Source organism: Oncorhynchus mykiss, chromosome 27 (genome assembly GCF_013265735.2).
Source record: "Oncorhynchus mykiss isolate Arlee chromosome 27, USDA_OmykA_1.1, whole genome shotgun sequence".
Taxonomy (NCBI): Eukaryota; Metazoa; Chordata; class Actinopteri; order Salmoniformes; family Salmonidae; genus Oncorhynchus; species Oncorhynchus mykiss.
Genome location: NC_048591.1, coordinates 21,517,895 through 21,531,082, shown reverse-complemented (window position 1 = coordinate 21,531,082; position 13,188 = coordinate 21,517,895). Strand labels below are relative to the sequence as shown.

General features: G+C 44.4%; 1 protein-coding gene across 2 annotated transcripts in view; it reads right to left on the bottom strand.

Annotated features, from left to right (window-relative positions):
- Positions 1-13,188, bottom strand: part of LOC110507771 (membrane-associated phosphatidylinositol transfer protein 3) — a 156,833-nt gene that overhangs the window by 82,529 nt on the left and 61,116 nt on the right. For both annotated transcript variants that reach the window (XM_036965164.1, XM_036965165.1), the window contains exons 4-5: positions 12,925-12,995; positions 12,478-12,701 (exon numbers count right to left, since the gene is read on the bottom strand). In XM_036965164.1, coding sequence (XP_036821059.1) covers positions 12,478-12,701; positions 12,925-12,995 — 295 coding nt within the window. The remainder of the gene's footprint in view (positions 1-12,477; positions 12,702-12,924; positions 12,996-13,188) is intronic.

The window sequence follows — 13,188 nt, the reverse complement described above, 5'->3', positions numbered from 1 at the left end:
TTGGCCACTATCCTTTTCATACAACAAACAGTGTGTGTTTGTCTGTGATGATGCCAGGGTACCGTTGACCGTCGTACTTCAGCACACACCATTTGCCAACAACCAGGACTTTGCCACTGATTTTCTGTGGTCGTGGGAGCCTTCTGTCAATTAAATGTGAAATGCTTTGCATTAAAGCACTCACAGTTCAGATGTTGTCTTGCTGTGAACAAACAGCTGACGTCCCTGTAGGTCAGCTCTCCATAGCCTAGGGTTACTGCCTGATGCATCTTCATCGTAGATGGAACTAGTGGCACATCCTTGGGCATCTCTGACACTGCTCTGTTGACTGCTTCCTCTTCCACAAAAACAACTTGATTGCTGTATCTGTCTTGCTCAACACAGAAAACTGCTCTGAAACATCAGGGATATCTGTCACCTTGCTGACAAGACTATCAGCCATCCTCTTCAGGGCCCTACCACTCCATCCGGGGCACCCTTTCCGGGGCTTGCCTCAAAGAAATTCCACGATCCAGCAGTGAATCCTCTTCTGAACAGCTTAGTACGAAACAGGAAAAAGTTCAAGGGCCATCACTGTAAAAATGGACAGTAGAGACTCTACACATAATCAAGCACTGGTGATAAGTGCTGCCAGATTGCTGGTGGGCCCTTCTGTCTGGAGGAGAACACTGTGCAGAAGGACACCGGTCGTGGGGTTGTATGCACATAAAGCACACCTGTGTGCAATGTTGCCTGATGGTGTGATGCTCTGAAGTGGACCGTCTGTATTTCTGTACTAATAGAGGTCATTTTCGGGAAAAGTCCAGATTAATTAAGCATTCATGTGCTTTCAAGCCTTGTTTCAGTGCCCTGTAGTGGGTAAACTGATTCTTGATGTTGTAAGTGTGCCTCTTAAACTTGCGCAGCATCAGGTTCAGCTGTTCCAGCAGTTGCTCTTGGGTGGTCTGGAACTCTTTTTTGATGGTGGATGTTCTGCCATTGGGGTCATTCTTGTGCTCCTTATCCACAATTGTCCACTGGACATAAGTAACTTCATTCTTATCGTTGTATATATTGGCCTGAGACGGGGCCAGAGATGTCCTTGCACACCGCACATGCACATCATGTTGCATGTGATGGATTTTAGAAGTTCATCAGGATTGAAAGTGTTGATGATCTTCAGGTGGAGCAGTTTCTGTACGATAAAAACGGAGATTTTCATGCTGCTTGCACATGCAAGTCTCCCGGTCACTTGGGTGAACAACCCAAAAGGGGTGCAGTGGGCAGAAGAGGGAGTATGAGATCAACCCATCATGTTCTGCCAAAAACTTCACGTAGATTTTTCACTGTGTTCAAAAGGAACCTCTTCTGATTTTTGATTTTCTTCTGGGTGAGGGTCTGCCACTTCCCAGTCGTAATTCGACTGACATCATCCCTGGTGTAAATATCTCTGACATTGTTTATGAAGCCATCTACCACCCCATTGTTTCTCTTCCTTTGGTAGTTTAAGTTTAGTTCTGCATTCTTCGCATTCATCAATCACCTTTTCTTTGCAAAACCCAAATGAACCTTGGGAGAGACGTTGCAGCCTATATTTTTTATACGTTTTCCTGTCACTATCTTTGAGATGAGTTGCCTTTCCCTTTCTCCCTGTGAGTTTCTGTACCTCTGCCGGATGTCCTCCACTAAGGCCTCATGGAAGAGAAGAGTATTTTGTATTGTAGCACGTGGTAGCTGTCTCATTTGTTTGTCAATTTTTGTACGTGAAGATGGATTATTCTGTTTCATACACATAATTTTTTCCTTATACCCCTCCTTTTTGGGGGTTTGTGTCTGTAGCTGCTTTTGTAGCTCTTCAGTTTGTTTCTGGAGCTTCTCTGATGTCTTTCACCTCCTTTTAAGCCCTTCATCTTTTTGCCTAAAACACACAAGTACATCACAATTACGATAGTTAAGCACTTAATCGATTGGCTCCCTGTAAGTAATGTGTTCACATTGTAAAACTGAAAACACCTTCAGTAATTCCAACTGTGAAACTTAAAATCAAGAGAATAGTATTATAATGAATCAATGTATATACCAGATACACATTTGAAATTAATATTTCATTCAAACTTCTCACTCCTGTTACTCTTATTCAGTCCTGTTACCCTTCATATGAGTAACAGGACTGAAAGTAACAGGACTGAGTTATAGCATTTTCAAATATATGAAATGTAGCCACATGGCATCGATGCTAATAACACGATAACACTTCAAGTGGTTTACCAAAACTATCTTTAAAAAACAAACATTCTCAATCATACTTACAAAATTATACAAAATACAGAAAAAAGAGTGAGAAAACTTACTTACTTTTGGTCTTCCCATGACCTTCTGGAGACTCAAATGATGCTACTTCCGGTTGATCATGTGACTTGTGGAATGTCCCACATTTTTAGAGGGGGGAATGTGTCAGGACTGAGTAAAAACCTGGGGGCATGACTAAAATGTGTATTTTAACTAACATATTAGAAATTTCCGATGAGAAAATGTATTTTATGTCTAAATTGGAAATAGAGTCACACAATAAAAAAATAAAAAAGATTTCTGAATGATTCTAATCATTATATTTCATGGTGAAGTGTAGTGTTAGAGAGTGGGGATGGGCTCAAATCAAAATTTGTCATTGTTCTAGGTAGTTTTTATTAGGTTTTGTATCTTCAAATTGCAATCAGGACAAAGAGCATGACACTTTGCTTGATAATATAATGTATTATACAGATACTTTTCATGCATATTTATGCATATAATATCCTTGGGACAGAAAAGGCACAGATTCATTGGAATGACCCATAAGATACAGCTAGCTAGCACTGCAGTACATAAAATGTGGGTCAGTAGTTGCTTCAAAGTGAGAGAAGGACAATAGTTGAACAGTTTTGAACAAATCAATGTTTTCCAAAATGAAGGAGAAGCAAGAGAGAGCTGGAGAGCGATTTTGTAAAAAAAAATTCACTTCAGTATCACTTACTAAGCCAGAAAATTCAGCAGGATTTTGCAGGTTTTCCTACTTACAAAGCATGTAGAGGTCTGTAATTTTTATCATAGGTACACTTAAACTGTGAGAGACGGAATCTAAAACAAAAATCCAGAAAATCACATTGTAAGATTTTTAAGTAATTAATTTGCATTTATTGCATGACATAAGTATTTGATCACCTACCAACCAGTAAGAATTCTGGCTCTCACAGACCTGTTAGTTTTTCTTTAAGAAGCCCTCCTGTTCTTCACTCATTACCTGTATTAACTGCACCTGTTTGAACTCGTTACCTGTATAAAAGACCCCTGTCCACACACTCAATCAAACAGACTCCAACCTCTCCACAATGGCCAAGACCAGAGAGCTGTGTAAGGACATCATGGATAAAATTGTAGACCTGCACAAGGCTGGGATGGGCTACAGGACAATAGGCAAGCAGCTTGGTGAGATGTGGTCTGATGAGACAAAAATAGAGCTTTTTGGTCTAAACTCCACTCGCCGTGTTTGGAGGAAGAAGAAGGATGAGTCCAACCCCAAGAACACCATCCCAACCGTAAAGCATGGAGGTGGAAACATCATTCTTTGGGGATGCTTTTCTGCAAAGGGGACAGGACGACTGCACCGTATTGAGGGGAGGATGGATGGGGCCATGTATCGCGAGATCTTGGCCAACAACCTCCTTCCCTCAGTAAGAGCATTGAAGATGGGTCGTGGCTGGGTCTTCCAGCATGACAACGACCCGAAACACACAGCCAGGGCAACTAAGGAGTGGCTCCGTAAGAAGCATCTCAAGGTCCTGGAGTGGCCTAGCCAGTCTCCAGACCTGAACCCAATAGAAAATCTTTGGAGGGAGCTGAAAGTCTGTTACTTTAGTTATGGTGACAACGACGTAGGCTGTGTGTAGCAGTTATGACATGGTTTGGCTTGGAAATGTTTTTTTGCCTGGTCACATACAGCTAATGTGTTGTGCATTGAAGTCCACAAACAAAGGGAAAAGGTGAGAGGAAGCGAGTGCATAGATGTGAGAAGGAATACAACATGGCTGTTGTGAATGTGAACAGTGTTTACGCGTGACCAGGGGTGTATTTATTCTGCCGATTCTGCTGAAAAACATTTCTTAAACGGAAGCAAGTGGAACGAAACAGAGATAAACATACATGTACCTGAATTTGTCCAATAGAAACTCTCGTTTGCAACTGTGGGACTAATGATTACACCCTAGATCAGCTAGGTGCATGCAAGAGTGTGTGCAAGGCGGTATTGAATGTGTCGCAACTTCATGATGGTTATAGGGGCAATTTGAGAATAATGTAGTAGCCTAAACCTATCGATGTTACATTGAACTGGGTGAATGGAATATGAATGACAGTCATCCAATTTAAAAATAAATGGTCCTCCCTCATCTTAAACGGCACTGACCTCCACTGGTATGTAGGTTATCCATCGGTAGTCACTCTCAAGGGCCTGTGTAATGTACTGCTATACAGTGCCTTGCGAAAGTATTCGGCCCCCTTGAACTTTGCAACCTTTTGCCACATTTCAGGCTTCAAACATAAAGATATAAAACTGTATTTTTTTGTGAAGAATCAACAACAAGTGGGACACAATCATGAAGTGGAACGACATTTATTGGATATTTCAAACTTTTTTAACAAATCAAAAACTGAAAAATTGGGCGTGCAAAATTATTCAGCCCCCTTAAGTTAATACTTTGTAGAGCCACCTTTTGCTGCGATTACAGCTGTAAGTCGCTTGGGGTATGTCTCTATCAGTTTTGCACATCGAGAGACTGACATTTTTTCCCATTCCTCCTTGCAAAACAGCTCGAGCTCAGTGAGGTTGGATGGAGAGCATTTGTGAACAGCAGTTTTCAGTTCTTTCCACAGATTCTCGATTGGATTCAGGTCTGGACTTTGACTTGGCCATTCTAACACCTGGATATGTTTATTTTTGAACCATTCCATTGTAGATTTTGCTTTATGTTTTGGATCATTGTCTTGTTGGAAGACAAATCTCCGTCCCAGTCTCAGGTCTTTTGCAGACTCCATCAGGTTTTCATCCAGAATGGTCCTGTATTTGGCTCCATCCATCTTCCCATCAATTTTAACCATCTTCCCTGTCCCTGCTGAAGAAAAGCAGGCCCAAACCATGATGCTGCCACCACCATGTTTGACAATGGGCATGGTGTGTTCAGGGTGATGAGCTGTGTTGCTTTTACGCCAAACATAACATTTTGCATTGTTGCCAAAAAGTTCAATTTTGGTTTCATCTGACCAGAGCACCTTCTTCCACATGTTTGGTGTGTCTCCCAGGTGGCTTGTGGCAAACTTTAAACAACACTTTTTATGGATATCTTTAAGAAATGGCTTTCTTCTTGCCACTCTTCCATAAAGGCCAGATTTGTGCAATATACGACTGATTGTTGTCCTATGGACAGAGTCTCCCACCTCAGCTGTAGATCTCTGCAGTTCATCCAGAGTGATCATGGGCCTCTTGGCTGCATCTCTGATCAGTCTTCTCCTTGTATGAGCTGAAAGTTTAGAGGGACGGCCAGGTCTTGGTAGATTTGCAGTGGTCTGATACTCCTTCCATTTCAATATTATCGCTTGCACAGTGCTCCTTGGGATGTTTAAAGCTTGGGAAATCTTTTTGTATCCAAATCCGGCTTTAAACTTCTTCACAACAGTATCTCGGACCTGCCTGGTGTGTTCCTTGTTCTTCATGATGCTCTCTGCGCTTTTAACGGACCTCTGAGACTATCACAGTGCAGGTGCATTTATACGGAGACTTGATTACACACAGGTGGATTGTATTTATCATCATTAGTCATTTAGGTCAACATTGGATCATTCAGAGATCCTCACTGAACTTCTGGAGAGAGTTTGCTGCACTGAAAGTAAAGGGGCTGAATAATTTTGCACGCCCAATTTTTCAGTTTTTGATTTGTTAAAAAAGTTTGAAATATCAAATAAATGTCATTCCACTTCATGATTGTGTCCCACTTGTTGTTGATTCTACACAAAAAAATACAGTTTTATATCTTTATGTTTGAAGCCTGAAATGTGTCAAAAGGTCGCAAAGTTCAAGGGGGCCGAATACTTTCGCAAGGCACTGTAGCTGTACTGTGTCATGCTGTTACTGTCGTGTTAACAGAGCCCTGTAGAGCTCCCTGCTGCTGGCACAGGACACAGATATTACCATAACACCCCTGGACAGGCAGTTACATGGCCAAGACCAAGGTCAAAGACCATCTAGACACAACAAGACAACACAAAGCCACCCACCAAGCTTCTCTCGTCAGCCTGTTCTTTATTTATTTCTAGAGATGGATAATTAGTCATCTACTTATGTTGTTGGTAATGCTGTGGGATATTTATTCTTCACCTGATATAGAGTCCAGGTAATGCTTAGTTACTGAGTTTCACTGTAATTGGATATAGAATACACAGCTATACCGATATAATTTATTGGAAGAACGCAGAGCCTATAGGAGCACAGTGGGTTTCAAGTCTTGACAATGGGTTTCAAGTCACTATGAGAAAGTATCTCTGGTGTGTGAGATGAGACTTTCTCACACACACACACACACACACACACACACACACACACACACACACACACACACACACACACACACACACACACACACACACACACACACACACACACACACACACACACACACACACACACACACACACACACACACATTCTCATTATGAGAGTGTTCATGCTAGCCGGGGTAGAAGCTGAGGATATACTGTGGTATGCCATCAAAGCAGAACAGACCTTCAGAGAGCCTATTTGTAAGAAGACAAGGGCTCCTTGGCTACTCACTCTCTGCCTCTGTGTAACAATTCTAACAAAAAGTAGGCTTACAGTTGTGTTCAACCTACAGCAAGCCTGTCAGCCTATTCCTACAGTACATGAATGAACCTCTTCAACAATACAACTAAGAGAATTGTATCGAGGCCATTTACATTGAAGACTGCCGATTAAAACAAAAACTGTTAGAATCAGATTTGGGTTCCGTCCCAAATGGCACCGTATTCCTTATATACTGCACTACTTTTGACCAGAGCCCTATGGGCCCAAGCAGTGCACTACATTTGGGACACAATGTCTATCATCCTTTCTCCCATCCATTTCTGTAGTGTCTGATTCTACAGATTTACATAGTAATGTGCTGATGAAGAGATGCCTAGCTAGCTGCCATTAACAGGATCTATCGGGCTGATTGAACAGATAAGCCCCTAAGCCAGCATCAGCAAGCCAGCATCCCTCCTCAAAGCCAAGAAGGTTACACTATCTCACATTCCCTCTCACTTCATCTGATGTCACAGAGTGGGCAAGACTGAAATAGGCTCTAACTTCATCTGATGTCACAGAGTGGGCAAGACTGAAATAGGCTCTAACTTCATCTGATGTCACAGAGTGGGCAAGACTGAAATAGGCTATAACTTCAGAGAGGGTTAGATTCCAGGCTGTATCACAATTGGGAGTCCTATAGGGCGGCGCACAATTGCCCCAGTGTAGTCCGGGTTAGGGTTTGGCCGGGGTAGGCCGTCATTGTAAATAAGATTTTGTTCTTAACTGGATTGCCTAGTTAAATAAAAGTTAAATAAAAACAATTTAAATATAAAAAAATGACGGGGCACACAGTTTACAAAGCTAACGAGGGAGAAACAGAGACATAGACAGAAGGAGAGGGAGAGGCCGAGGGAGGGGCCGAGGGAGGGGAAAAGGGAGGGGCAGAGGGAGAGGCAGGGGCAGAGGCAGGAGCAGAGGGAGAGGCAGGGGCGATGCAGGGGGAGGGGCAGAGGGAGAGGCAGGGGAGATGCAGAGGCAGAGGCAGTGGGAGATGCAGGGGGAGAGGCAGAGGCAAACCACAATGTGAGCTTAATTAGGCAGAGATGTGCGGAGTAGACTGAGAACTGCTGCTCCCTGGCTGTGTGTGCTGTGAATGGACAGAAAATGAGTGGTCTCCTTGTCCTCAGGTCACTGTCAGGTCAAACTCCCTGTCCCGCCCTGTCCTCAACTAAAGTAATACAAGACCAACATCACAAGAGATTGAGTTGTTTATTAGTTTATTAGCTGTAGACAATGTTTTGTATATCTTCAACTGTCACAGAGGAAATGCGTCTGGTCGCAGGAAAATAAATCAACTGGTTCACATCCTCTTTTCTGTGTTCCAAAAGGGTTCTTCGGCTGTCCCTATAAGAGAACTATTTTTGGGTCCAGGTAAAATAACCATTTTGGGTTCCAGGTAGAAGAACCCTTTTGGGTTCCATGTAGAACCCTGTGGAAAGGTTCTACACAAAACCCCAAATAGTTATACCTAGAACCAAAAGGTTTCTACCTGGAACCAAAAAGGGTTCTTTTTGGGTCCTAGATAGCATCTTTCTTTCAAAGAGTGTAAATGGAGCAGCAATTGAGAAATGTGGCAATAACTCACACACACCCACCCAGTAGAGACCCATGGGATGTTGTTCCTTTAAATATTTCATCCCTGGCCATTGCTGTGCCATGCAGGGAGGCAGGCAGGAAGACGTCAAGCTGCTGAGGAAACACCACAGCCCTCACATCTATTTAAGCTCTCGCCTCCAGTCATTGTCTCTCACCAACGGCAATCACTACACCAGACAGACAGACGGATGGAAATCTCAGGGTGCGTCCCGAACGGCACCCTATTCTCTACTGATCTAAAGTTGTGCACTATGTGGGGAATAAGGTGCCATTTGGGACTCAATCTCAGAACCCAGTCTGCCAGCTCCCAGTCAACACATACCAATTAGTGGAAATATATACACAAACATTCTCACAGGCATATCAATGAAAAAGAGCTATGCAAAACAAAGTGACATTCTACCAAAGACAATATATGCAGCAGGGAGCTGAAAAATGTGTGCATTTGTCTCAAAGGATTCCCCCCGGAAAGACTGGCAGCTTTAAATGCGACATGAAAAGATTAGTCTCTGCACAGCCAGCAGCCTGAAACATACAGTACTGCCTACAATCACCCGAACAGAACAGAGAGATGCTGCTTCGGGTTCCTCCTCAAAATGGGGCAAAAACTCAAGATAGTCTGCAGATTCCTTTGGTCTTCACCTCGCCAAGGTCTTCATTACTTAACGGATGTGATTTAAAGAAGAGGATTCAAAGAGAGTGAACGCCTCTTTAAGCTCATGTGTGATTGAAGACTTGCAGGCCGCCATCATCATCTGCTTTCAATGCAGCCAGCCACAGTAACTACTGTAACTGTAGCTGATTTATTGAACGGGGCAAGATTGACAAGCAGGCAGCAGCTTATTCTGGAGGTAACAGCTTCCACATTCATCTCATCTTCAATTCAGTTCCCTCTATTCCACAACCAGATAAAGGCACAGGAGCCCAATAATAAACAACAGCCGTTAATTAGGTAAACAGATCATAGTGAGTCATCAAAAATAATTTTCCTTTCCACACTAATGCAATTCAAACCAGTCACTCTGGCATCTGTTTCATCTTTCTTTCTCTGTCCGCTGAATAGAGATAGGGGCTTCAGGGTTCTTCAGGATGCTTCAGGGTTCTTCAGGGGCTTCAGGGTTCTTCAGGGTGCTTCAGGGTTCTTCAGGGTGTTTCAGGGTTCTTCAGGGGCTTCAGGGTTCTTCAGGGGCTTCAGGGGCTTCAGGGTGCTTCAGGGTTCTTCAGGGTGCTTCAGGGTTCTTCAGGGTGCTTCAGGGTTCTTCAGGGGGCTTCAGGGGTAGATCAAGGTTATGAGTTTAGTATTCCACATGCCCTGAAAGGCTGGGAAATGTCAGTGGCATGCTAATTAACATCGCAACTTCTGCTTAAAGGCTACCTGCTCGATATCATTTCCAATTTAACCTTCAACAGAATTGGCAGCCTGGTATCTCTGGCCCGACGTCGCTGTTGATTCATTTGACTCCCAAGGCCGAGATCTGTGAATTGGAAATGGTCACTTGGGTATTCTGCCATGCCTCCTTAAAAATGACAAACATGCCTAAACGATGCACTGTCATTCTGACTGTCAGACTAAATCGCTAGGGGGGTGAATTCACCTCAATAGAAATGCTATCAAATAGAGCCCACATATCACAAGCTACTATTGCTTTATAACCATCATGATTCTCCACTGTGCTTCAGCTATACAGCTCAGCAACGGGGGGCAGCGCTGAGACAATCTGGAAGGGATGAAAGGCCAATACAAACTGCTCTTCAATGCCAAACAGAAAGCAAACATCAAAATCAGAACATTTAAGAAATGTTAGAAATTTTCAGATTTTTACCCCCCTTGACAGTGCAGCTATTCCCTCCGCAAGGCAATCAAACAAGCTAAGCGTCAGTACAGAGACAAAGTAGAATCTCAATTCAACGGCTCAGACACAAGAGGCATGTGGCAGGGTCTACAGTCAATCACGGACTACAGGAAGAAATCCAGCCCAGTCACGGACCAGGATGTCCTGCACCCAGGCAGACTAAATAACTTTTTTGCCCGCTTTGAGGACAATACAGTGCCACTGACACGGCCTGCAACGAAAACATACGGACTCTCCTCCACTGCAGCCGAGGTGAGTAAGACATTTAAAAGTGTTAACCCTCGCAAGGCTGCAGGCCCAGACGGCATCCCCAGCCGCGCCCTCAGAGCATGCGCAGACCAGCTGGCCGGTGTGTTTACGGACATATTCAATCAATCCCTATACCAATCTACTGTTCCCACATGCTTCAACAGGGCCACCATTGTTCCTGTTCCCAAGAAAGCTAAGGTAACTGAGCTAAACGACTACCGCCCCGTAGCACTCACTTCCGTCATCATGAAGTGCTTTGAGAGACTAGTCAAGGACCATATCACCTCCACCCTACCTGACACCCTAGACCCACTCCAATTTGCTTACCGCCCAAATAGGTCCACAGACGATGCAATCTCAACCACACTGCACACTGCCCTAACCCATCTGGACAAGAGGAATACCTATGTGAGAATGCTGTTCATCGACTACAGCTCGGCATTCAACACCATAGTACCCTCCAAGCTCGTCATCAAGCTCGAGACCCTGGGTCTCGACCCCGCCCTGTGCAACTGGGTACTGGACTTCCTGACGGGCCGCCCCCAGGTGGTGAGGGTAGGCAACAACATCTCCACCCCGCTGATCCTCAACACTGGGGCCCCACAAGGGTGCGTTCTGAGCCCTCTCCTGTACTCCCTGTTCACCCACGACTGCGTGGCCACGCACGCCTCCAACTCAATCATCAAGTTTGCGGACGACACAACAGTGGTAGGCTTGATTACCAACAACGACGAGACGGCCTACAGGGAGGAGGTGAGGGCCCTCGGAGTGTGGTGTCAGGAAAATAACCTCACACTCAACGTCAACAAAACTAAGGAGATGATTGTGGACTTCAGGAAACAGCAGAGGGAACACCCCCCTATCCACATCGATGGAACAGTAGTGGAGAGGGTAGCAAGTTTTAAGTTCCACAGACAAACTGAATTGGTCCACTCACACAGACAGCATCGTGAAGAAGGCGCAGCAGCGCCTCTTCAACCTCAGGAGGCTGAAGAAATTTGTTTTGTCACCAAAAGCACTCACAAACTTCTACAGATGCACAATCGAGAGCATCCTGGCGGGCTGTATCACCGCCTGGTACGGCAACTGCTCCGCCCACAACCGTAAGGCTCTCCAGAGGGTAGTGAGGTCTGCACAACGCATCACTGGGGGCAAACTACCTGCCCTCCAGGACACCTACACCACCCGATGTTACAGGAAGGCCATAAAGATCATCAAGGACATCAACCACCCGAGCCACTGCCTGTTCACCCCGCTATCATCCAGAAGGCGAGGTCAGTACAGGTGCATCAAAGCTGGGACCGAGAGACTGAAAAACAGCTTCTATCTCAAGGCCATCAGACTGTCAAACAGCCACCACTAACATTGAGTGGCTGCTGCCAACACACTGACACTGACACTGACACTGACTCAACCCCAGCCACTTTAATAATGGGAATTGATGGGAAATGATGTAAATATATCACTAGCCACTTTAAACAATGCTACCTTATATAATGTTACTTACCCTACATTATTCATCTCATATGCATACGTATATACTGTACTCTATACCATCGACTGCATCCTTATGTAATACATGTATCACTAGCCACTTTAACTATGCCACTTTGTTTACATACTCACCTCATGTATATACTGTACTCGATACCATCTACTGTATCCTGCCTATGCTGCTCTGTACCATCACTCATTCATATATCCTAATGTACATATTATTTATCCCCTTACACTGTGTATAAGACAGTAGTTTTGGAATTGTTAGTTAGATTACTTGTTGGTTATTACTGCATTGACGGAACTAGAAGCACAAGCATTTCGCTACACTCGCATTAACATCTGCTAACCATGTGTATGTGACAAATAACATTTGATTTGATTTGATTTGATTTGGTGTGATTGACTCACTTGGAGACGAGGGAGAAGGCCTCGGCACACACAGCTGGGCAGGCCACTAGCTTGATCATCACATGTTCTGCAGCGGCCTGGAAGTGTGCCCGAGCCACCTTCTCCAGCACGGAGGACAGCGTGGTGGCATCGCCAGCCTTGGTGCCAGGGTCTCCCCCTGCCGTATCCAGGATGTTCCCACCATGCATCACCAGCAGCAACACGTGGGTCTTACACTGGGTCTTCTGTAGAGTGGAGGAGAGGAAGAAGTAACCAATGAGGGGTAGGGAGGTAGAAAAGAGGAGGATGTGAGAGGAGAGGAGAGGAGAGAGAAGTGGATTAGTGGTATAAGCCAAGAGTCCTGGACCTGCATTCATATATACTATAGCTAACAGAGACACCTCATGAGCAGCCAGAGTAGTTATGCTGGTTATTTATATATCAGAGTTTATATTGTGATTCCCCTACCTCCATGTCCTCTAACCCGTCAATGCTGCTCTGAGGGACACAGCGAGGACGCCCCAGGCGATACAGGCTCTCTACAGATTTAAGATAGGAGAGATGGAGAGAGAGAGAGAGAGAGAGAGAGCAAGAAAGGAAAAGAGAGAGGGAAAGAGAGGGAAAGAGAGAAATAAAGATCAAGAAATAGAGGAAGAAAGAGATAAAGATACAGAAAGGAGATATTGCGAGAGGAAGAGAGTGAGAGAGATAAAGAAAGGAAAGACGGAGAGG